This window comes from Penicillium bovifimosum (genome assembly GCF_028826915.1).
Source record: "Penicillium bovifimosum strain IBT 22155 chromosome Unknown utg000005l_segment0_segment0, whole genome shotgun sequence".
Classification (NCBI taxonomy): domain Eukaryota; kingdom Fungi; phylum Ascomycota; class Eurotiomycetes; order Eurotiales; family Aspergillaceae; genus Penicillium; species Penicillium bovifimosum.
The window spans coordinates 3,877,794-3,900,994 of record NW_026622714.1 but is presented as its reverse complement, the minus strand read 5'-3'; the positions used below and the strand labels follow the sequence as shown (position 1 = coordinate 3,900,994).

Below are 23,201 nucleotides of genomic sequence, written 5' to 3'. Positions count from 1 at the left end.
ATACCCATCGATGACTACAACTTCAACTTTTTCTTTCGTAGGTCAATAGGAGAAGGTAAAAGAGCTCATAGCAAAAATAGATTATAGATAGTCAATCCATCTGAAATGTTGTATGAAACAATGTGTATAAAATACATGTAGGTAATGCCTTTCAAGTTTCAACCCCTGCCTTGCCTGGACGCCTGATCCCATGAATAGCCCACATCATTAAAGAGCCTTGATACCTTGGAACACCTTATTGGCCTGTAGTTTATCATCAGCCTGCGCCAGATCACGCATGACTTGGCGCTTCTCCTCCGCTGTCATATCTTTGCCCTCAGTTGCTGCCTTCCACTTCAGCAGCATCGCCTTGAGGAGGGCACTGCCCTCTTCAACCTCCTCTTGCGAGTACTTATCGAGCGAGGGCGCAGAAGTCTGTGCATTGCCATCCTCATTTGTTGCAGAGGTGAAATCCTCAAGCTCCTCGGCCTTCTGACGGGCCATATTGACAACCTTCTCCGGGAACCGCACGAGCTCGGCGACATGGATACCGAAAGATTGATCACAGATGCCTGGCTCCACGCGGTAGAGAAGAGTGACTTGGCGCTTCTTCTTTTCCTCGGCTTCAGCCTCAGCCTTACCTTCATCGCCATCACCGATGAAGGCAACGACATGCAGGTTCTTGACAGCTTTCGGATACCGGTCCGCCAGGGCAGTGAGCTCGTGGAAGTGAGTGGCGAACAAGCCGAAGCAACGGATTTCAGTGACGATATGTTCGGAGATAGCCCAGGCGAGGCCGAAACCGTCGTATGTGCTAGTTCCACGGCCGAGTTCGTCGATGATGATCAACGACTCAGACGTGGCGGACTTGAGAATGTTGGATGTCTCCAGCATTTCTGCCATGAATGTCGACACACCCTTGAGCTGCGAGTCGCTAGCACCGACGCGGGCAAGAATGCAGTCGAAAATGGTCAGCTCGGCCTCGGTGCAAGGGACAAAACAGCCGGTCTGAGCCATGAGCGCGATCACGCCGATCTGTCGGATGTACGTTGATTTACCGCCCATATTGGGGCCAGTGATGATAAGGAAAGATGATTCGTCACGAATCAACGACACATCGTTGGTGATGAAGGAAATATCATCCTGCATCTCCATGCAAGGGTGTCGGGCTTCCTTCAGAACAGTGTTTCCAGTGCCTCGTGGATGCATCTTTGGGCGGACGTATCCGGAAGGTGCATGCATCGAAGCATGGGCAAAGCTCACGATGACGTCGAGGTGGGCGAGTACACCAGCGAGCTGCTCCAACACCGGGCAATACGAAGCGGCGACGTTGACGACTTCGTTGACCAAACCGGTCTGGGTTCGGTTGTAGTTCGAGGACAGCTGGTCATGCTCTCGGCGAAGGGATTGCATGGTAGATGTGGTGAAGTATACACCATTTTTCTGTGTTGAGCACTCCTGGTACTCCCTCCTGTTACGGATGCAACCCGCTTCGTTTCGAGTGAGACGGAAACACCAGCCGTGCACACGGTGATTTTCCATGAAGAGCTTCTTCTCCATGTCTTGCTTTAGATCCTGGGACACTCGGCGATGTTCCATATCCATGTCGTACCGGAGCTTATCCAGCTTCTTTCTGATGACTCGCAAGCTATCATCAAACTCAGGCTTGATGATGAATTCGTGATTTTCCAGGGCAGCAAGATCCACAGTCGTCTCAACCATCTCTTCAAGCATGGCCAAGCTGTTCGAATAACCGCGAAGCTTAGAGGTATATTCGGTCTCTAAAGGTGTTTGGTATTGTTCATCCATCACATCGCTCAGTGCACTGATAAACCCAGGCAGACGAATGGAAACCTGGTACGCTCGCACAACATCTTCCAAGTTGGCCTGCTTCCGCTGAAATCGTTTGGCCAATCGGTAAAGATCCGGGATTGAGCGTAAATGCTCCTCCTGCATAGTCTGACGCAGCTCAGTGTTAACAACAAACGCCTCGACCAACTGTTGGCGCTGCTCAATCGCCGCCAGGTCCATCAGCGGCTGCTTCAACCACTGGGCCAGCAGCCGACTCCCCACAGGAGTCTTGCAGTGATTCAGCAGTCCGAACAAACTCATACTCTTAGCTCCATCCCGAGGACCAGGCATAAGATTCAGCGCCCGGAGAGCAGAAGCATCGAGCTTCATGTACTGCGACAGATCATGCTGATAGAGCTGATACTGACCGAAATTCGTAGCATCAGTCATGACCTTGAGGTACTTGATCAGCGCAGATGCAGAGCCCATAGCCAACTTGAGTTCCGTCTGAGGCAGCGTACCCGCCGATCTCTCATCTCTCAACAACCTCGTAAGATCCTGCTCGATATCCTTGACGCCAAAATCAGCCACAGGCCGCTCAGAAATCGCGATCCCACAACTATCGGCAATAGCCCGGATCTTGGCCAGCTCGACGTCCTTCCGCGCCACATCCATAGTAACAAGACACTCCTTCACACCAAGCTGGATGACCAACGACTCGAAATTAGAGTAGATATCGTTATCAAGGAATTCGCTGACACCCAGTTCACGCACGCTCGCATCTGCAAAGCACACGCCGACATTGCGGGCTTCCGCTGCACGAGCAGAGATCTTCACGGCTAGGATTATGGGCGCCGAGTCCATGGATAGAGCGCCCATGCTACCGAGCTCCTCTTCCACGTCTTGGAGGTTGCCAGGACTAGCTTGCTTGACGAGTTTCCAATTGCTCTTGCCTGTGCCGGCTGACGCAAAAATCTCGATGCGCTTGTTTAGTCGGAAGAGGGCTTCGCGGAGGAAGTTTCGGAATACGGTGACGCTCATGGTGACGGAGGGGAGGCCGCCTGTTTCGCTGCGGCCAAGGTTGCGGAGTACGGAGGTTGTTTTGTAGACTGTGCGTGCGATGAACTCGGCGTCAGCTCCGTGCGAGGAGTACCAGTCACCCCGGTCAAACACGCGGATTGTTTCGTCATTGTCGGGTTTCGGGAGACCGCGATAGAAGCCAATGAAGCCAGCCTCGTCGTCGACCTGTGATGATACAAGGTCCAAGTTAGTGTTTGCTGTGTTGACGGGTTGAGGAAGAGTCTGGGAACGAAAATCATACCTTCAAATCAGGTCGTGAAGACATGGTGTCAGTTGTTGCAAGAATTGAAATGCAGCAAAGGACGCAAAGGCTGGTGTCGAGGACTCAAGATGATTTGGACGAGTCCAATAATTCGACGCGCTGTGGCGGAACTGGTCCGTGCACGCGTCGCGCGTTAAGTGGGATCTACACTGGGCGACTCCTTCATGTTACGTTCTTGGCGGGTTCTTTTTCATTCGAGTTCATTAATTAATCGTATTGTGGTTGAGTGTCCAAGGACCTAATTGCTAAATACTACCTCAAGTAGTGAGGGAGCTAATAAGACATGTAGTAGTAGAGTACAGGGGGTATCGAGCGTCGATGCAAAGCCGCGAGCAGAACTGACTCCGCGGATGACTGGTATCCAACAAATGAAAAGAGAGAAAGGGAAAACAAATGGAAGACATAGATCACAAGGGAGTGGTCTGCACACATGTTGCAGATCTGTCCCACTCAGCCTTCAGCTGGGCGGCTTTCAGGCCAATGTCTTTGGCGGAGACATCCTTGCAAGACTTCAACACGACCGACTTCATCTGGCCAACAGTTACCATGCTGACCCAATCACCGGCAACCTTAGGGTTTGACAGAATCTCAAGACACATCTCCGCCTCGTCGCGGGCAATCTCACTGCGGATGGAGTCGCGGACATGTTCAACCATCGCATCGAGCTTGAAGGGCTTGCGCTGAGAGGCCAACATAGCTTTGATGCCATTGCCGACATACCCAGCAGGACGCAGCATGGCGAGAACCCCAGCAACTTCTTCGACACGATCAACGGCGGCACGTTGCAGCAGCTCCTTCTTGGCAGGCGGCGGAGGCAACTTGGACTGGCGTAGCTCTTTGTTCTTGATGCGATCGAGCAGGCTCTGTTTGCGGCTAAGTGTGGCTGTCCGTTCTTGTGGGGTCGTTTCTGCGGACTGTGAGAGTTGTCTCTCGGCCTTCAAGCGCAGCAGACCGCCCTTCAGATCCTGAAGACGCTGCTGGCCCTTTTGGAAGACCGTGAACGGGGTGAGAGACTCGTGGATGGTGGAAAGACCGAGAGATTCGATGAACAGAGTTGCTTGATCTTCCTCCCTGGCAGTCCGAAGGGCCTCAGGGGCCTTCTCCCACAGCAAATCAAGGGCCTCCTCGAAAGAGTCTTGCAGAGCCGGAGGCTGCACCTCCATCTGAACGGTGCGCTCCATGCAAATTTTGCCGAGTCCATAGTTCGCCAAGCGATATGACACGTATTGCGCTTTCGAGCTCTGATCCCAAATCCACACAAGACGCTGTAGGTCCTTTACCTGCACTTTGCGCTTGTTCCAAAGGCGGGTAACACTGTTGAGGAATTCTCGGAGATCAGCAGCGGTTCTAGCGCCGTTGTGTGCCATGTGAATCGAGAAAGCCTGCACGAAGGACGAGTGAAGGTTCAGGATATCATTGAAGAACAGGGGCCGCTCAATGACTGGAACTTCGTCGTGCACTGTGATAACCTTCTCGAAATTCAGGGTTCGCTGCTTGGAAGGGGTTGCGGGTGTCGAGGGAGCGTTCTTGACAGGGGCACGAGCCCGTCGACTCGGGGTCCGACTCGGGGACTTCTGGGGCGAAGCTTTCTTTGGTGAAGCATAGTGTCCACTGCGCGGTGTCGAAACGGACAATTCATTGAGTCGTAAAGTTTTTGAGGGCGTGCCTTCCTCCTCGATTGGTGCCTGCTTGTTACCGGATTCGATGTTTTCGAGTTCCTGTAATTTGCGTTTCTTGGAAGGCGATACTGGCAGCGATGTTGTCTTTTTGGCAGGCAGTTGCGGAGTAATGCCGGCCTTGGTTGCCCGAGTGAAGGCTTGGATGGCTGGCTGCTGAGCAACGCAGGTTGACCGGGAAATGCGCGGCATCGCGGCTGCGATTGAAAATTTTTGGCTGGTCAATGAAGGATAATGAAGCAAGGGCGATCGATATAACTGTATGAGAATATACAAAGTAAGAGATACCGAGATTTTAGAGTCGCAAGTAGAAGTGGGAAAGTGTGGAAAGTGGGAAAGTGGGAGATGTCAGAGAAAGTACTAAGGAGTCGGACGCGTTCGAGGGCGCGTGGAAATCACGCTAGCCACTTTAAGTTAAATGGCAACGCGTGAACGGGAAGTGTAAATTAATGTGGAGACCGTGGAGACCTTCTGAAGTTGAAGAGAAATTGAAGTAAATATAAAAAAGACTCTGGACTCTATGAAAGAAGAAACTGAGGTTCTCAGGTTATTATAATAAATTCTAGGGAATTCTTACAGGAAATCTCAAGACCGCGGGGCATTCTGGTCACTACGGTAATGCTCCGGCATTGGAATGTCACTGCGTCCAAGCTCAGCGCCGAGACAATCTTTCAAGCACAAGTAGCCTGACAGACGCTACATCCATCACACGTTGATTTGAAAGTAGCCTACTAAGCCATTGAAATACCTGGTTTCATGTCGCGCCTTCAGAGACAGCGCCGGGCGCATTGGTCCATCACTCAGACTCGTTTGATACACGAACTCCAACTCCATCGACAATTTACAAAGAAAGCCTACAATCTACTGCGTACAACCTACAAAAGACAGACAACAGATGAAAGTGAGTTATGTAAGTTTCATAAAGGTTGAATTATTCATTATGTGTCCTCAACCCGACCGGCGCCGTAAAAAGTAAAAGTGACATGAAATCGTCGAGCGTCTCTCCATGGTAAAAGGGCTTATTTCTTGCCACCGAACCAGCCAGAGACAGCTCCCTTGGCCTCAGCAGCCTTCTTCTCAACGTCACGGTCAACCTGGTCGACACCAGCATTGACCTTCTCGACACCGGCATTGAACTTGGTCTTTGCGTCGTCACGAAGTCCCTCGAGCTTGTCCCTAGCCTCCTTGCCTTCAGCACGGGCACGGGCAATCTAGAAGAACATCATTAGCATCATGTCACATCATCCTGATTGGGCTTGGCGGTAGGCCATGTCTCGAAACATCGAGCATCGAGGATCAAGCAGGAGCACACGTGGTACCAAACCCCGTACAGTAACTTACAGCATCATCGACGTTAGCGCCGGCTTGCGTGCCGGTCGATTCGGCGTTGTCTGAACCGGGCATCTTCTGGCGCGCCTTTTCGGCATCGACTGGAGCAGGGAGATATAATGTTAGCTTGATATATTCCAAGGCAATCTATCCATCGATGGCATTGAAAGATTGAATATGTGTGGACCGAGGGCACATACTTCGCATCTGGTGCTTTGCTGTGGAGGGGTCACCGCCGGCATTGTAGAGGTAGTATCCGCCTGCGCCCGCCGCGGCGAGACCCAGGTACATTGGCATACGGCTCTTCGACATATTGAGTGATAATGGAGGGAAGGTGTGGTAGAGATTTGGAGAATTAGATCGAAATGAGCACGGAGTAGTGAGTTAAAGAGTCGTGATGCAGCAAGTTGCAGGGAAGTCCGGGTTTTATAGGTCATGTTCAAGCACGGGGAAACGGGTCACCTTATGACGTCGTGTTCTCAGCCGATGACGTCCACGGCTCGGTTTCCCAGTCGCATTTACTTCACAGAACAGGACTATCAACAGCTTTTCTTCTTTCTGCCCTAATTAATTAGTTTATGTTACTTCATTGTTTCATTGTTATTGGGATTATGGAGCTGAACGTGTAGCTCCTCCCGATTCCTGTTCAATTGTGAGCTACATACGGAGTGCTCTATGCCACTTCTAGCTTTCCCTTTCCGTTTTAGTGCTCACGACTTGCCGCTTTTTGCTCGCTGAGCGTCACCTGATCGCATGATTCTCCCACCTTCGTTCCATGGTTGTTCGTACTGAGGTTAGGAACTTAGGTATGTGTAGTTACCACATACCTACTGGATGTACTATCTTAAGTGGACACGGATATATAAGGAGATTAAGGACTGCCCCCCAATGTTGATTCGGTCTTTCCATCTTTCCATCTTTCCATCTTTCCATCTTTCCATCTTTCCATCTTTCCATCTTTCCCGCTCACAAACACCTCTCACTATGTACCTATGGAACAAGTGAAGACCGCGAATGCATACGAAACAAATGCATCAGCAGGCATGCTTCTCCCGTCCGAACGACCTATGAAGGGTATGCCGGGTCCCTGCCAACTGTCGAACTAGATAGAGCCGCTGCTTGCCATCATTGGACCCTTCATTGGCCTCGAATTTCAGCCAAAGCGGCGGTGGCTACTCCGTAGGTAGTTGACACACCAACACACGCCACGAGTCAAGAGAGATAGATGCCTGACATCGCGAAGTTTCCAGTTCGGGTTGCTTTCCCTTTAGCTCATCAGGTATATGTAATGTGCACGACGATCATTTCTTCCACTTTCGGGCTACATCAATACAAAGTTACGTTCAAATCCCGAGAACAGCCCAGACGTATCAATGTATTCCAGTCATATTCAGCTCATAACAGTTATCGATAGTGCTCATACTTATAGTCCGTGTCGCATGAGAATCAAACACAATTCACCAAAAAAGTAGTAGTAGTAGTAGTAAGACACGAAGCGAAACGAGAGGGCGGGAAGGTAGGTCATCAGATATAAATAAGGGTAGGGTAAGATAGCCGATGCACAACAGCAGGCAGAAATATAAACATGCAAGTCTGCCACACTGCGGTGCCCGAGCAGAGATGAAGAGTAACCAAACGATCGATAGGTAGGGTATCGTCATGCACACACGACTCCATCCAACAAAGCTCCCGCCACACAAACGCCGGATATGCAGCTCGAATGTGAGAACTGATCCAAGAACAACGAAAGGGAAAGAGAAGAAATCCGTCCAGAACCGTCTGGAATAGAACGAAAGCATAAGACCCCCGAACACAGGTAAGGAAAGATGGGCACGTGGATCCCGGTCATGTATCAGTGGTCGTCAAAGTCATCAGTCATCAAGGGCCCTCCAGAGCCGTGGGATTGGCAGCTGAAAGAATCCCCGAAATATGTGGAAAGAAGGGAAGTAAAATAGCTCGGAAAGGCAGACGAAGGCGAATGTGAAAGACGGTAGGCGGGAATAATGGCGAATGCTACCAGGAGAGCGAGAGGATCGGGAGAGAAAATGGGAGTATGCCAAGTATATGATTTGTTTGCCGGCTAGTTGCAGGAAAGCGAAGGTGTTTGCCATGTACTCATATATAGGATGGTGTAGAGTATGGAAGATCTTTTTGTCCAATTGATTTACAGAAACAGCTTGGCTGCACCTGAGTTTTCGCTCGTGGCAACGGCGACTAGAGCCTCCAACCGGCCCATGTCCGAGTTGCGGGCCGAATGGCCCGCGAATAGGTCGGAGCGGGGATCCCGCTCGGTGTGGGCTTCGTAACCGTCCGAATGCGAGGATTGGCGACCACAGATCTATGACGGCATTAGTAACCGGGCCGATAGCCGTGCATTCGGAGAGGAGTACCTACCGGTGGAGGGTGATGAGAGGGTAGGGAGGAATCATTCGATTCAATGTACCCACTGCTGTGCACGATCGCCGGGTGGTACTCGAGGGATGCGGTGGATGGGGTGTGAACACCCTCGCTGCTACTGGAGTCCTCAGGGGAGGTCCGTGTGCGGCTGCCCACTGAATTGCTCGCGCGGTGTCCGCGAGACTCTTCGGGACTTCTCTCGGCTGTTGGTCCAAATGCAGGCTGGTAGGAGGATGATGGGCGAGAAGAGACGTTTTGGAGTTCGGCGAGCGTTTGTTGACTCCATTGAGACGCTGATGCATTGGATGGACGACGGTCCCGAATATCCAGTCCCGTCAAGTTATGATGCAAAGACATATCCCAGGAGACATGGCCTCGTCTGTGCCCAGGGCCGGAGATAGGTGGCGCTGGACGATGGCTTGGCTGTGTGTAATTGAACCCAGACCCGAAGGCAGGATTTTGCGATGGGCGATGATGGTCAAGCTGCATGGGACTGGCTTTCCGGGTGGGAGGGGTCATCGGCCGCTGTTGTGAAACTACTTTGTCGAAACTCTCAATCCCGGGCAAACGAGGTGGATGATCTGACGATCCAGTCCCGTCTGCACCAAAGGAGGCGGGGACCGTGTCTGGCGTATGATATTGGTTCAAACCACTGGTTCCAGGGCGGGGGAATCCCGTGTATGACGAGGGGTGCCATGTTCTTCTCCGCATTTCTGCCTCGGCCGCGCTGAGAGTGCTCTCGTCACGGGATACAGAGTACTGTGTACTGGTGGGGCTTGCGAATACACCGGCGGCAGGTGCATAAGGTGCACCAGCGGGGGCGTGATATGCCGGTGGATATGCAGTACCGTGCTGTGCAAGGAAAGGATTGCTGCTAGTTGGCACCGACAGACGACGGGCGGCCGTCTTGCCTTCCCAAAATCCGCGTGACGTGCCGGACATGGGCGAAGCGTACTGGGGACTTCCACCGGCACCGGTAAACATATTGGACGGGGTGTAGGGCGAACCGGCAGTCACGACACCGGGAGCGCCGCGAACCTGAGCTGGAGGTGTGCTCGGAGGTTCTCCCATAGCATCCATGGCCAGTCGGGATCGAGCTGCGGGATCGTTGGCCATGATCAAAGGCGGAGGTCGGCGTCGAAGTTCCGGGGGTTGACTATAGGTCGATGTAGTTGATGCGATGCTCGAGGTCGATAGGTTCCTGCTGTGACCGCGGGTGTGGCCGCCCATACTGCCCGCGGTGCCTGCCCGCGCCCGGCCTGGTGGACGTACTCGATCCGTACGAACCTGACGTTGGAACCGTGTACCCGTGGCCGCCAGCGAATCCCCGGGGATTTCCTCGTTGACATGGACTGTTTGAGCATGTTGACGGAGATTGTCGAGTCTGGAGAAGCGCCGAGAGCAGTGGCACTGGAAGGGACGTTCGCCCGTGTGTTTGCGGATATGTCTAGCCAAATGTTCGCTTCGGGTGAAGCTCAGATTGCAAGGAGGGAAGTTTGTGCAGAAGAAGCGTTGACCTTTCTTCTTTTTCGTGGGTGGTGCGTTGCTCGCTGGATCCTGTTCATGACCGGAGTCGTCTTGCTCATCCTCGGAATCGTGCATCGGTTCGTCAGACATTGACGGGGTTCGGACATGAGTCAAGGTTGTGTGGGATGAAGTATCGCTGCCTCGGCTCCGGTGTGAAGCGCTATCCGGAATTTGCTCCGTCGTCGAAGAACCGTTCGGTGTGACCGGCCTGCCATTTGGAACCGCTCGAGGTGTCGCTGCGCCATCCATCGTGTGATCTTCAGGGGCCGAGTTATTGACAGGGAGAAAGGAGGCCATGACGACGTAAAACGGTTGGGGAGGCGGGAGTGATGTCAGGCCTCCGGAGAGTTGAATGCGAATGTTCCTGGCCACCGGTGGTCGTAGCGCCAGTAACCCGATCGGCCGGAATAATCACCCCAGGGCCCCTCGGGGTTCTATATATCTCTATATGGAGTCGTAGAAACCGCACCACTACAGAGAAGTCGGAGGGGAGTAAGACGCGGAGTCTGATGATCAGATCGACCGTTAACATTTGCGCAACTCCAGTGAACCGGGTGCTACTAGTAAAAAGGGGGGGGGAGGGGGGAGGAACTCGAAGCGCAGAAAAGCACACAAAAGAAAAAGAAAAGGATGAAGGAGATTCGGAGAAGTTCGACACGTACGATTTGAAAGTGCTAAGCTCTGTAAAGCTGAGCGAGAAAAGAGGGGAGCAAGAGAGGGGAGATGGAATGTCAGGATCCCTAAAGATGCAAGGGTTTGAGGAAGAATGTCGAAAGAAGAGAAAAAAAAGAAAAGAGAAGGTTAGTTGTTCGCAATCATTTCTCTTTCTCTCTTCTCTCACTTCCAGAATCAAGATATTCACAGTATCTCGAGTCAAATAGATAAGGGAGAGTGTAAAATCCGACCAGCCGGAAGAGTAGTAAAAAGGAAAAGAAGAAACGAAGAAAAGAGATAATTTTCGTATATAGTGGTTTAAGGGGAAAAAAAGAAGTCAAGAATGGTGACGATGAGAAATAACAAGAGGCTTATCGGAAGCGAGGGGCAAAAGGAAAAAGCTGTCGAAAAGTAAAAAGAAAAAGTCAGGAACTCGACGATGGGCTTCTCTTCCGGGGCTACCGATGCGAATCATCAAGTGTTTCACCAGATTAGCCGCGTGTCTCCATACTATTCAAAAGGCACCAGGCACCTCCATGAATCATTAGTGACTTCGGTTACTTGAGAAGAGTTGTCTAGGCCTAAGTGGAGTAGATCTTAGAGTCGAGGGAGTCTACTACTTAAGATCTATAGCTACAGGTACGGTCCACGGATCATACATGGGGTTGAAACTCTGAAGTCCTTGACGTTGACTATCTCGTTGAGACCCTGGAAATAGGCACTGCCAAGTCTTGACAGTTTGGTTCTTGGGGAAGGTCGAGACTCGGAGTGGAGATCTTTAAACCATCTTGTACTTCGTATACATCGGATCCTCTCGAACCCCTCCTCCACCCCCAGTCTCTCTACTTAAAATACTAACCCCCTTGCATCGCGTGGATACATCTTCGTCATACTCTTACAGATTTAGAATGGTTACGCGGTAGGGAGAAAGAGTTCCGGACGGTCCCGATACGAACACCTTCATATACAATTCTCCTTGACTTTTGCTCGAGCCCTTTGATACCATGGGAGGTACGATCTCAATGGTCCGAGCCCATACATGTAATTATAGATCATCTGCGGGGGTAGATAAGAAAGAAGCTCACATCTTATTGCATTGGTACATCTGACTGCGTAGAAGTCTAGAAAGGTTGAAGTCTCATTAGACAAACTATAAGTTCGGAGATAACCTCATTTTCTCTCTATGGTTGCACATAATATACTTATCTTACTGAACACTAAGCGAAAACCAAAAGAGCACTCGTCACTTGGATCCGACAGCTCCGCCAAAACCGCATTCAGGCAACTTCCCTGAAACTTTTGACCCCCTGGGACTAAGCCCGTTGGTCCATCGTGCCTGCGTCGCTGCTAAAGTTTCCCCACCTCCTCGAGAACTTGGTCCATGTCTGCAAACGGCAAGTCCAAAGTTAATGCTGTACAACCTCCATCGATCCCTGGTTGCCAAGTACTTTATTGTACTCTATCTTCCCGTCCTCTTCTAACATGCAATGTCCTAACATCTCTCCCCTTGAGATCTGACGCCACTCGTGGATGATCTGTGTTCTGGTTCTCTGGAATTTGACGTTTACTGTATAAGTATTACGGGTAAGCCAAGTAGCGTGGCTACCCGAATGGGAGATCGGCAGCATGGAGGCTGCTGGGTTATGATCCAGCGAACATGATTGGAAGAGAGAGAACAGGCCAAATGCACTACTCGATCTGGAGAGAAGGCATGATCCCCCGCCCCTTTTGAGCAAACGTGGGTGGGTTTAGCATCATATTTAATGTAGTGTGGGATGGCGTACATCGAACTTGCGGGATATGATTCGAGCATGTGTGACTGGGTTATGAAACTGACGATGGGGCTCCTGCCGTTAGTCACTATATGATCGACATTTTAGTTACCGTTGAACTTCCCCTCTCTACCCCTCCCACCGGCTGGGAAAAGAACATCCCCTCGAATGACAACCGGAGACCGGTAACGTTATACCTTATTTAAGCAAAAAAGAGGGGTCAAAATCAAATAGGTAATACTACTAACAGGATCGCCACCCCATTATCACGTAAAGAGGGGAATCCCTAGTACCTGTAGGTACATCTGCATGACGCCACCAGGGCTGGCAGGGAGGCGCACAGCCAAGTAGAGCCAGGTACCGGGGGCTGCAGGGCTTATCGATAAACCAGAATCGCCCGGATCGGCGGGGGGATGCTGACGTCTTTGACTTGCAAGATTACCCGGGTCTAAGCACGGGAAAGGTTTCAACGTCTGACCATTCAGCATCATCGGAATTCTCTCAGGAATTGGGCGGAGTAGATACTTTTTCTTGTCTTTTCTTTTGGAGTTTTTATTGTTTATGTAGGTCCGTCCTGGAGAGACAATCCGTTTGCCTTTGGAGCGGTCAGCTTATCTGACTGGTCATCGAGCATGGCGCTCATTTTTTATGATCGGTCCAATCAGGCACCTTGTTCTGCATCTCATGCCAGGTCCATCCATGTAATGTACCTGATTATGTGTCTCGGTGCGTGGGGGCCACGTACCTAGGAGCCGCCTTTTATGGGAAAGGGACTATATTACCGAGGAATAATACAATACAAGAATATTAATTGAAGAGATAGAACAACATGTATCGCACGGGCATATAATACAATTATCAAGATCTAGCGAGCGAGATCTTGACAGCACATCCTTCGGGCTAAACATCGACAAACTCTAACACCGAAAAACCACATCAGCCAGCCTACCCGCACAGCCCATATACCACATCTACACAGTACGGAGTACATGTAGACAAAGAGCTACCTAGTTACCCACGATGAGGAGGCTGACAGTCAAACCACCAGTTCACATGTGAATATCAGAGTAATCAGACCAGTAAAAACGGACGAAGCGCCCTCAGGGCCCTTCTCTAATCCATACCTACCCCCAACCCCCCAGTCTAATTGGACCCCAGCCTCCTCACCCAGCAACTGACTTGCATCTGTACCTCTGCGCCCAGGGCATTGTATCAACATGCAGTGACCATGCAGTGCACACGCCCAGCTCCAAATCCTTTGCACAGCTGCCCAGAGACCCTTACACCACAGTGCACGGTGTGGGGATCATCTGACTCCTCCGGAACACTTGGGGCGTTCAGGTACTTGTACAACGTACTTGCAAATGTAGACCTACCCGCTTATCTGCGGCACATCTTGCCGACGTGTACGATGTACGTTGGAGATGCATGGCAGAGACGATTTTCCGGGTTTCGGAGATTTAACTGTGTGGATCTGTGCGATCTGACGGTGTTGGATCTGATACCTACCCTGGTGTTACTGTGGTGGGTTCCAGCCCTGGAGGGTACATGTGAGGTTGCTTTGTCCCTGGTCAGGTACCAAGGTACACTAATTCTTTTACTCCTTGGCATTTGGTTTGAGGGGTGTTTGGTACCTGGGACTTGGAATTCCGAGGTTCTGAGGAAGGTTGAATTCACCTGGGTTCATCTGAATTCGTTCTAAATGGGAGGAATGATGTTCCAGGAATCAGTTGCCCATGGAAGGGGTTTCCAATGTTCGTTTAGTGGATGTTGGTAAACCGTATAAACACTTGAAGATGGTTGTTTCCAGAAAACGTTGCGATTTCACTCACGTTGTTCTTATCTGATGTTTTCCACTAGGGATAGGTACGGTTGTTACTATTGATATCTCGTCACCTCGTGGGAAACTTCAACTAGGCTCACACAGTAAGCCTTCAACCACTGTCTTGACTCTTGGTTTTATCCTGTGGTTATCCGTCATGACTCATATGATAGCTCCGAGTATGACAAGTTTGATCTGACAGGCTAGAAGCCTGGGGATAAAAGCAGCAAGGCCCTGGGGAGCTCAGGAGTGAGGGGAAACCCAGAAAAATAAAATGAGGGTTTTAGTTGGTTATGCAATCCGTAGGGCTCAAGGACAACATGTGAAAATGAGCTGTGAGGCTCAAGCCTGTGGCTGTTTTGCATATGTCACGTGGCTGGCAGTGGGACGCACTGCGGAGTTTATTATTTCCTGGGCATAGACCCTGTGGCTGATTGGCAGGAAGGAATCTTCAATCTACTGGGGATTGTGGGGCTGATCTCGGACCAGGCTGGACTGTGCGCTGTATAGCTGTAAACAACAGGCGATGAGGCCACAGCTGCCTTTCGGGTGAAATCTGCCCCTTGACTTGAACACTCTTACAGTGACCCCTGCAATCTCGGACCTGGCTTCTCCAGTCCCAGTCGACATCATGTTGCCCGATTTCTTGCAAAGCAATTACAGACGCTACAAGGATGACACCAACAGCTTTGCAACCTGGCTCCTAGAGGCAGCCGGCAAATGTGGCTATCAGAGCCACGACCTCATTTCTCCCGCTTCCACCTCAAAAAAGAACAAAAACAAAAGCAAAAAGAAGGCGTCAAATGACTCTGATCCAGTCCAGTATACCGCGACGATCAAGGATCTTCAATTGTTGGCTGATATTGTAGCCAAGTCTGCTCTCGCTGTGCCCAGAGCAGTTATCGTCATCGTCAAACGAGCGATCAAATTGAGGAGGCAGGTCACTGCTTGGTTTTTGGGGGCAAGGGGACTCGGAGGACAACAAGCGACATGCCCATTTTATCTCTGCACTGGAGAAGATCTGTGAGACCCTGGAATGGAAGACGAACAAACCCTCCAGGCCGGATGCCGAGGAACCCCTTCCAACCTCGGAGGCCAGGGGTAGTGATGCCGACCTCGACTTGTTCCTAAACAGATTCGCTGTACTCACTGTTGAGGAACCTCTTGAGTCTCTTGAGACTCAAGAGGGCGAGCGAAAATCCTCCGAATTGCAGAAGATTGTGAAGGTGGAGCTGGTCGAAAATGACGAGGATGAAGCGGAGAGAACACTCGGTCTCTTATTCTTCAAGACATACTGCTTGTTCCACGACCTGCACAATATGCGTGCATTTATCTCTCAAACCTGGTCAGAATACCGAGATAAGAAGATCGATCTTATGAACGCTGCTCTCGTGACCGATAGCGCTTTGCAACTTGCGCGAGAACTTGTGCAGGAGGTGATGGATGACTGGAGCCCTTACAACATGTCGCACGATGAGAACCTCCAGAAAGTGGCCTTCGGTGTCGCTGCCATGAGCAGGGGCATCGATATGACTCCATCTGTTGAGGTCGGTCTGCCATACAATAAACGCATGTCTGATGTGGCGGAGTGGTGCTATGTACCCACATTAACCTTGCTGGATGCGTTCTCGCGTGTCCTGGAGAATGACCATTTGCCGGTCGTTAAGAAGGGCCACTTCGGTGTTTACGATCCCAAGGCGAACAGAGAGGGGATGTCTCTGGGTCAGAAGTTCAACGAAGACAAAATCCTTCTTCTCGAGCTACTGCCAGAGTTCTGCATGATCGAGGCGTTTGGTATTCGCATGATTACGCCCGATGCGATTACTACAGGTCTTCATGAGTTTACCAAGACCAAAAAGGTCGACACATGGCTTTGCTTCGCTTCTCAGATCCTCCTTGATGTCCATCATATCATGCGTCACAGCACTCTTGGTGCATTTGATGACCTTCGGATGTCTGGACTGCGTATTCAAAGAACTATCGATGAGTACCTGAAGGTTTCCAAATCACACCCTCCGCCCAAATTCTGGCCCAAGGAGGGCGATGAATACATCAAAGATATACGTTTTACCGTGGAATCCTGGATCATTGGGGATCCCTTCTTGGAATTACGGCAGCGTTCTCGTTCGTTGCCAGGCAAGATTACACCAGAAAAGCATACGCTTTTCTCCCAGCATGCCATCCTTTGTGGCTTGACCTTGTTTAATCTCAATGTCCGGATGCAGGATGCTGGCCAACAGCTCGTCACGCAATGGTACGATGTCCAACAATTGGCTTTCTTGTACAATCTTACCAAGAGTGAATTCCATTCGAACTTGAGTTGGCCCGACATGGAGACTTTCATCAAGATCCACGGCGAGTCTCATATATTTATCGGTTCTCGGCCAAAGAATGCTAGCGAGTCTTTGAATAGGCTTGAACTGGCCACGGGTATATCCTCCGCTGCCAGGTTTGCCCGCAACTCTCGCGATCACAACAGAAAAGAGTTCCATCGCCCCGACGGAAAGAATCCCAGAGTGTTGACGCCAACAAATACGGTCTCGAACTTATTCCACTCTCAGTATATCGTTGGCCCTGGAGATAGTGGCAAAGGCATTCACGCTATTCTGGATACACTCTCGCAGGAACTGTGTCTCAATGTGACCGGCCAGGAGCTTACGCCCTCAAGTCTGCAAAAACTGTCTCAACAGAAGTGGACCAAAAACCACAATGTCGGCACCCTGCAACTTCTCACCCTTCTGAAGGGCAGGTTGTTCGAAGAGGAGCCTATACTCCTGTTCAACTACTTCGGCATGCACAAGCGCTCCCTGGAGCTGCTGAGGCTGATCAAAGCGAAAGAGCACCACAAGTTTGTCCAGTATTTCACGGCTAGCTATATGCCCGATGAGTCCTTCATCTCAAACATTGTACTTCTGGTTCTTCATGTCGCGCGAGGCTCGGCAGAAAGCGCGCGTCAAATGGGGCTCACCTCCGCGGGTACTGGTCCAATCGTCAGTCGAATTGTCAAGAGCTGTGGTGATGTCATGCAGGAGTATCTGAAGAAGAATGGAGATGTGGCATGCAAAGAGCTGAGGGTGTTCTGCAGAAACAAGAAGCCAATCTACGAGGAGATTCCCTCTGATGATAAGGACCCAAAGTACAGTTACTTTTCGACCATTGAAGATATTATGGGTCCAAAGGCTCTCGCCTCGCTCATGACTGGGATTTCAATGGCTTAGGCCGATGGCTCACTGGCATAGCGGCCTTCTTTCGGAGTTTGGCTTCCAATTACACCAGCGCTTGGCCAGGTATGGTCACGATCTTCCAAGCGCCATCTGATGTGATTATCGCGATGATGAAATGATTTTCGGGGATCGGAGGCAACAGAATTATGTCAGGTATCAAATGTCCCAGAATCTATCTACACAATGCATTACTATAACCAGTGCCTTCAACCCAAAAGGTTATGCCTAGCATGGGGGGTTCATTTATGTAGGACTTATAGACAAAGGTCTGATTCTGGTTGACGGTTACCAAGTCCCTCCAGGGCTTCGTCCTCATGGAATATACACAGATGTGGGTTGTCCCTCCATGCACTCTGTCGAGCTCTCACCTCGGCAGCAGCGTGCATCATTTCCATACGGAGGAGCTTTTGGGTTGGACCTCTTCTCCACGAGAGCTAGACACTCTTGTCTAAGGTACCTGATTGATTCATCGCTTAACCGCACTGCTGCTGCTGCACGACTGGGCAAGAACCACGACCGGGCGAGAGCTACCGCTAGCAAGCACCAATTGCAACTGGCAAGTCAGCAGTCAACATTCGCAGCAGGCTCGCCTCTGGGGCTCGGCAACACTATCCGCAAGATATGCGATGTATGCCGAGCATATGCCGGAGCACCGGAATAGGAAGAAAGCGTGGGCTGGTCCGGCAAACTGTGTCCGTCGCCACGCGCTTGGTTCCATGGAACGCACGAGTCCGCGGGGATGGCACGAACGCCTCCGCTAGAACCCATCAACAGTGTTTTCGCAAGTTCGATTTCTCCAGTTCCATCTACCAAGAGTCATCTATTCATCTCATTGTCATTATGTCATTCATCGGCGACCTTCCCATCATGTCGAATGGCAACAAGTCCATTCTTCAGGTCATGCCCGTTGATATTATCTATATCATCTTCGACAAATTGGCCCTTCCGGATGGGAGCCCCGATATTGAGACCCTGCTAGTGACCCTGCCTCATGTCAGCAGAGGCATAGCTGAGAAAGCTCGTCGATACACAAAGAGTCATTGGAGTTTGTGTTAGTGTTGAGCATGATCGTTTTGCCCACACACGAGATCATGACCTTTCTCCTGATGTCTTCTCCGATCCTATCCCATGTCTTTCTCGACGTCCTTACCATGTCTTCCAAGCATCGCAATTGCCTGCATGTCGCTCCGACCTTCGATCTGCAGGTCAGGTCCATCACGACGGACCCATCGTCGGCAGAGGTCCTTGAAGGACGCTGGGGACGTGCGGGATATTGACCCGAAGGTTCGTGCCTTGAACGGGGGCTTCAACAGATTCATGGCGAATCTTGGCACGAATTAGTGAGGAGTCTCGTGGGAAAAGCGTATCCACCCATCGCCAACTGGAACCGAATATTCTCAGTTTCAAACAGATCTAGAAAATCTCTAGAGGGCGTGACCGTCACCTCCTTAGCGGACTCTCCACGCGAATGAGAAACTTTAGGTATCCTATTCCTGGACATCCATCCTGCCACGGAAACTTCGTCTTGGAGCATGTCAACAAGGGCAGATACCCCCGAATCAGGAAGAAGCTCTGCTAAATGGGCGAACATTGCAAATATGGGAAATGGGGGCTGAGCGCCAAGTGTCACGGCGTGGATTATACTCAAGCTGAACATATCCCATCACCCATGTCATGTGCCATGGACCGCTGTTAAATGTTTGCTTGTTCACGTCTCTATATCAATCCTCATCTCCACTCTTGCTTCAATCCTTCTTCCTCTTCCTCTTCTATCCCTGTCTTCAATACTCTGGTACCCAATATACTCTTCATCACGTTCTCGTTTGCTTACATAGCTGCCATCTTCGTAAGAGCATTCATTCTTTGCTATAAGCATATCACATCACCGCTCTACATCCTACCGTACCTATATACACAATGGAAGTGACGCAACTGCTGAGGGTTCTGTGTCGGTGTCTATGGACTCCTTCCTGGTATATATAATACAGGAGGCACCAAGGAAATTCGAGCTTTCCCGGAGCATTCCCGGCTATACTAATTGCGTGCTTGGACTTCATTGTCCACTTCTACCTGCCCAAAGATCCACCTGTCGGTATGGTATGGCTCAACCACATGAAATCATCATGATATGACTAACATCATATGAAACCTTTAGCTACCCATCATCATCTTGCGATGATGAGAACCTTCTCGCTGCTATACATGATCATGACTGTCTCGAAGCTGCTGCGACTTGCAAAGGCCGTCCTTCCATCACAACACACTGCCATAGACGGCTGAGGTTGTGTGTTTCGTGCGTGTTTCGTGTGCTTCAAGCCCCGACGTGGTGCACCGCCTCTTGCGTTTCTATATATCCCCCCAGAGAGACGAACCAGGGTGCCAGAACTGTTGTGCGGCTCTTCCAATCCACCGCTATCACTCTGGCCCAACCACAACCTACATGTTGACTGAGTCGCGACCTGCGGGGGGACTATATAGAGCCTCGGACCCGCCGACATTCAAATTGCTAGGTAATTCCAGTAAGAGTCCTGGATCCGCCGGCTTTTGATGATGTCTCGGAATCGACACCGTGCTTACGCGGGTTTATATACCGAGGTAAGCACCTGGACCTAGGTATTTTTGACACCTCAACATACCTGCCATGTGGGACCTAGGTGGGTACAGGGAGATCTCCCAGGAAATACCTCAACCTAGGTTGGAAGCCGTAACTAATGAGCGGCCCCAAATACTGAATGTCAGAGATCGTGCGCCGGTTAATATGACTTGGACGCAACTTACCGAGAACACTATTCGTGTCTATAGAGAGGCCTTCGGCGGTTGTTGGGGGATCAGCCGAGACTAAATCTCTTGGAGACTAGCGACAACAGCTCCAGTACGTCATGGTATACTGCCGGGTCCATTCCGACGGCATATGACATATTAGGAAATCCAAGCAGCTAGGGATCATAAACCAACATTGACAGCCTAGTGCACGAAGGTGCGAGATAACAGGCTGATACCCGTGGAGCTTTTTGAAGGGAGTGCACTCGATCAAATCAAAGACGTCGACTTCCATGAAGTGTATGCTGTTGTCGCTAAACCCATGTCTTTCAAAGTTTTCTGCGCAATTGCCGCCGCTCTCAGCTGGGAGATGCATCATTTTGATATCAAAACGGCATTCCTGAATGCTGACATCAAAGAGTCAATTTTTATTGAGCTTCCTGAGAACCAACTTGCTGGTGGTGCTGAGAAGATAGCTGAAGAGACAGCCAAAATCGCAAAGGCTTCTTATGATTCGAGGAAATTTTTACCTCGACAAGCTAAATCTCCTACATCTGACAAAATCGGACTACTTATGAAGTCTGTCTACGGCTTAAAGCAAGCATCCCGCTGGGTAGTTAACTGGAATAGAGTACTCTAGCTACCTAGGTTTGGGAGGGTTAGGTTATTTCACCTTTCTCTAGATAATGTCATGTAATCTTGCCAAAAGTTGTGGCTGTGCCTACGACACATCTATTTCCCTAGACATTGCCGAAACTAGCATCTTGATAATTCGACACCTGTGAACTATGTACCTTGGAAAACCATATCGTTACCGTCCCAGAGGGCCAACAACCGAGCTCACCATGACGGCGGCTTCACGCTCCCAATTTCCAACCACCACCGTCTCGGTCCCAGATCGACCCTTCTCAGCCGGTAGACTAGTAGCAGAGATTTGCGACGCACGGAGCACACACTCCTTGATCTCGACTCTCAGTCGATCCCGGTTGGATCGCAATGAGCGGGCGGAGACACCCCCTCGGTTGATGATTTCCTGGACGCGCGGGCTGAGAGACGAGGCGAGAGAGCGCCAGTAATAGGAAGGGAGCGATGATGTGTCTAAAGCTTGGAAAAGAGGTTGAAGGAGATTGAGGTTGTTTGAACTGGCGGGCTGAGGCTCGGCGGCAGGTCCGTCGGTTGTGGTGGTCGATATTAAAAGAGGATGTGATGGTGGGCGCAGATTTCTGAGGATAGTCTCTAAGGCGACGATATCCTGGCAACGAGCAGAAATGTCGGCAAGGGTTCGGTCCATGAGTGGGAGCTGGGTAAGTGCCCGGGAGAGGGTATTGACGGATGTCATGATTGCAGTGTGCATGAACCCTTGTAGCGTTGACAACAATAGTTCGGGCTTGTAATTGGCTGCAGTGATGTCTGCTTTTGGCGGAGGTGAAAGAAGATATAAGGTCGTGGCGGCCGTCGCCAATCGTGCACGGGCATCGCGAGCTTGCTTATAGCCAGACGTCACGGATGACTGGCCAGCGCTCGATGAGGTTGACGATAAGGAGAACTTGTTGATAGCCTGCTGCGCTCTCGACTTGATCAAGTTCTCTGCGGGAATGACGAATTCTCCACGAAGAGTGCGAATGACCTTCACCCGGTCCAAGCCATAGCCTTCTTCGCCCTCTGCCGTAGCGGAGAACATTTCACGTAGACTGAGAATTGTGTACGCTGCTCGTTCCAATGCACGGAAGCCTTCTTTTCCGGTTGATGGCGATGTTGCTCCATCCGATCCTGCTGAGAGGGCGGGCCCTGTTGCGCCTCGGCCTGTGATTTCAGAAACTTGGCTCTCCAGCTGTCTACCCAGCGTTAGACAGCGCGCAGCAGCCCTTGCTAGGCGAACAGTTGCAAGTGAGTTTTCGGCGGCAATACGGGCTTCGTTGGCAGCTTCCCACTTCTGGATCACCTCTTTTTGCAGGCGTTCGTATCCTTGGGTGACGGAAGCAATCTGCGTACCCGATTCTTTTAGGATACGATCAGCAGCAGCAGTTTGGCTTTGGGTGTGTGAAAGCAATGGTAGTGCTGACCTGGTCGTCAAGGCATGGATATGTGTGTCGATCTCCTGAAGATCAAAGAGCACCCGGGACAATGGCGTTGATAGATCCAACGGGGTGTCTGTTGCATTGTTTGTGCTTGTTACCAATGTATTGGCAAATGAAGCAGGGGAGAAGCCAGGGTCTAAGAATGCCTCATAGTCTATGTATGACGGTTCTCCTTCCGCCATGGTGGTCTAGACGGTTCAATGTTTATCTCAATTGGGCCACATAGAAGAATGTGACAGCGGGTGTAGCAGAGGAAGTAGAGACCGCTTAGAGCCAACCTCTAAGATCTGAAGATTCAAAGCAATATGCTCCGTGTGTCGCTTTCAGATTGGCATCGGGCGTCTAGACCGTTAACCAGATGAAGAAAGAGGGAGCGACATTGGCCAGCAGATAAAGCCCACATGGCCGATAACGGTCACATGATGCTTAGTCATTCCATAGATTGCTTTAGCGCTGGAGCAGGGCAGGGCAGCTTTTGGGCGAACACTATAGGGGAAAGAGGAGATTGTATAATGATAAGACAGTAGGATCTAGCATTTTTGAGTATCAGAATTGGTGGACTATGTGAGACCGGATCTACACCACTGCGCAGTCTCTCGAAGTCGGATGTAGAGAGCTATAGGCAGACTGCAGTAAGAGGTCGATATGTAATATGTTGAAGCTAGCCAACTCCAAGAATCACATTTACTTCCAAGCCTTTATATTCAATAAAAACTTCAATTCCAGACTGTATTCACCAAACCCTGTTGCTGCCAGTGCGGCAGCGCCTTCCAAAGACAGAGCGGGGTTCCCCCACAGATAAGCGGGGAAATGTCCGCGTATCGCCTCCGCATATAAACTCGAGTATATC

General features: G+C 50.7%; 9 protein-coding genes across 9 annotated transcripts; 3 read left to right on the top strand and 6 right to left on the bottom strand.

The window, feature by feature from the left end:
- Nucleotides 1-207: 207 nt before the first annotated feature.
- On the bottom strand, nucleotides 208-3,115 carry N7515_006678 (mismatch repair ATPase MSH2; the record flags this gene model as incomplete). The annotated part of the gene is made up of 2 exons (XM_056667422.1): nucleotides 208-3,015; nucleotides 3,092-3,115. The coding sequence occupies 2 exons, from the start codon at nucleotides 3,113-3,115 to the stop codon at nucleotides 208-210; spliced, it is 2,832 nt and encodes a 943-aa protein (XP_056521018.1).
- Nucleotides 3,116-3,519: 404 nt separating this feature from the next.
- N7515_006677 (DNA replication factor Cdt1 C-terminal domain-containing protein) lies at nucleotides 3,520-4,980 on the bottom strand (the record flags this gene model as incomplete). The annotated part of the gene is made up of 1 exon (XM_056667421.1): nucleotides 3,520-4,980. One exon carries the CDS (start codon nucleotides 4,978-4,980, stop codon nucleotides 3,520-3,522), a length of 1,461 nt encoding a protein of 486 aa, XP_056521017.1.
- Nucleotides 4,981-5,807: 827 nt separating this feature from the next.
- On the bottom strand, nucleotides 5,808-6,429 carry N7515_006676 (uncharacterized protein; the record flags this gene model as incomplete). The annotated part of the gene is made up of 3 exons (XM_056667420.1): nucleotides 5,808-5,999; nucleotides 6,130-6,218; nucleotides 6,318-6,429. 3 exons carry the CDS (start codon nucleotides 6,427-6,429, stop codon nucleotides 5,808-5,810), a joined length of 393 nt encoding a protein of 130 aa, XP_056521016.1.
- Nucleotides 6,430-8,281: 1,852 nt separating this feature from the next.
- On the bottom strand, nucleotides 8,282-10,338 carry N7515_006675 (C2H2-type zinc finger protein; the record flags this gene model as incomplete). The annotated part of the gene is made up of 2 exons (XM_056667419.1): nucleotides 8,282-8,455; nucleotides 8,512-10,338. The coding sequence occupies 2 exons, from the start codon at nucleotides 10,336-10,338 to the stop codon at nucleotides 8,282-8,284; spliced, it is 2,001 nt and encodes a 666-aa protein (XP_056521015.1).
- Nucleotides 10,339-14,920: 4,582 nt separating this feature from the next.
- Nucleotides 14,921-17,507, top strand: N7515_006674 (uncharacterized protein; the record flags this gene model as incomplete). Its single annotated transcript, XM_056667418.1, has 2 exons — nucleotides 14,921-15,312; nucleotides 15,350-17,507. 2 exons carry the CDS (start codon nucleotides 14,921-14,923, stop codon nucleotides 17,505-17,507), a joined length of 2,550 nt encoding a protein of 849 aa, XP_056521014.1.
- A 352-nt stretch (nucleotides 17,508-17,859) lies between these two features.
- N7515_006673 (uncharacterized protein) lies at nucleotides 17,860-18,174 on the top strand (the record flags this gene model as incomplete). The annotated part of the gene is made up of 1 exon (XM_056667417.1): nucleotides 17,860-18,174. The coding sequence occupies one exon, from the start codon at nucleotides 17,860-17,862 to the stop codon at nucleotides 18,172-18,174; it is 315 nt and encodes a 104-aa protein (XP_056521013.1).
- Nucleotides 18,175-18,380: 206 nt separating this feature from the next.
- Nucleotides 18,381-18,569, top strand: N7515_006672 (uncharacterized protein; the record flags this gene model as incomplete). The annotated part of the gene is made up of 1 exon (XM_056667416.1): nucleotides 18,381-18,569. The coding sequence occupies one exon, from the start codon at nucleotides 18,381-18,383 to the stop codon at nucleotides 18,567-18,569; it is 189 nt and encodes a 62-aa protein (XP_056521012.1).
- A 65-nt stretch (nucleotides 18,570-18,634) lies between these two features.
- Nucleotides 18,635-18,832, bottom strand: N7515_006671 (uncharacterized protein; the record flags this gene model as incomplete). The annotated part of the gene is made up of 1 exon (XM_056667415.1): nucleotides 18,635-18,832. One exon carries the CDS (start codon nucleotides 18,830-18,832, stop codon nucleotides 18,635-18,637), a length of 198 nt encoding a protein of 65 aa, XP_056521011.1.
- Nucleotides 18,833-21,084: 2,252 nt separating this feature from the next.
- Nucleotides 21,085-22,533, bottom strand: N7515_006670 (putative Golgi transport complex component Cog5; the record flags this gene model as incomplete). Its single annotated transcript, XM_056667414.1, has 1 exon — nucleotides 21,085-22,533. The coding sequence occupies one exon, from the start codon at nucleotides 22,531-22,533 to the stop codon at nucleotides 21,085-21,087; it is 1,449 nt and encodes a 482-aa protein (XP_056521010.1).
- Nucleotides 22,534-23,201: the final 668 nt, after the last annotated feature.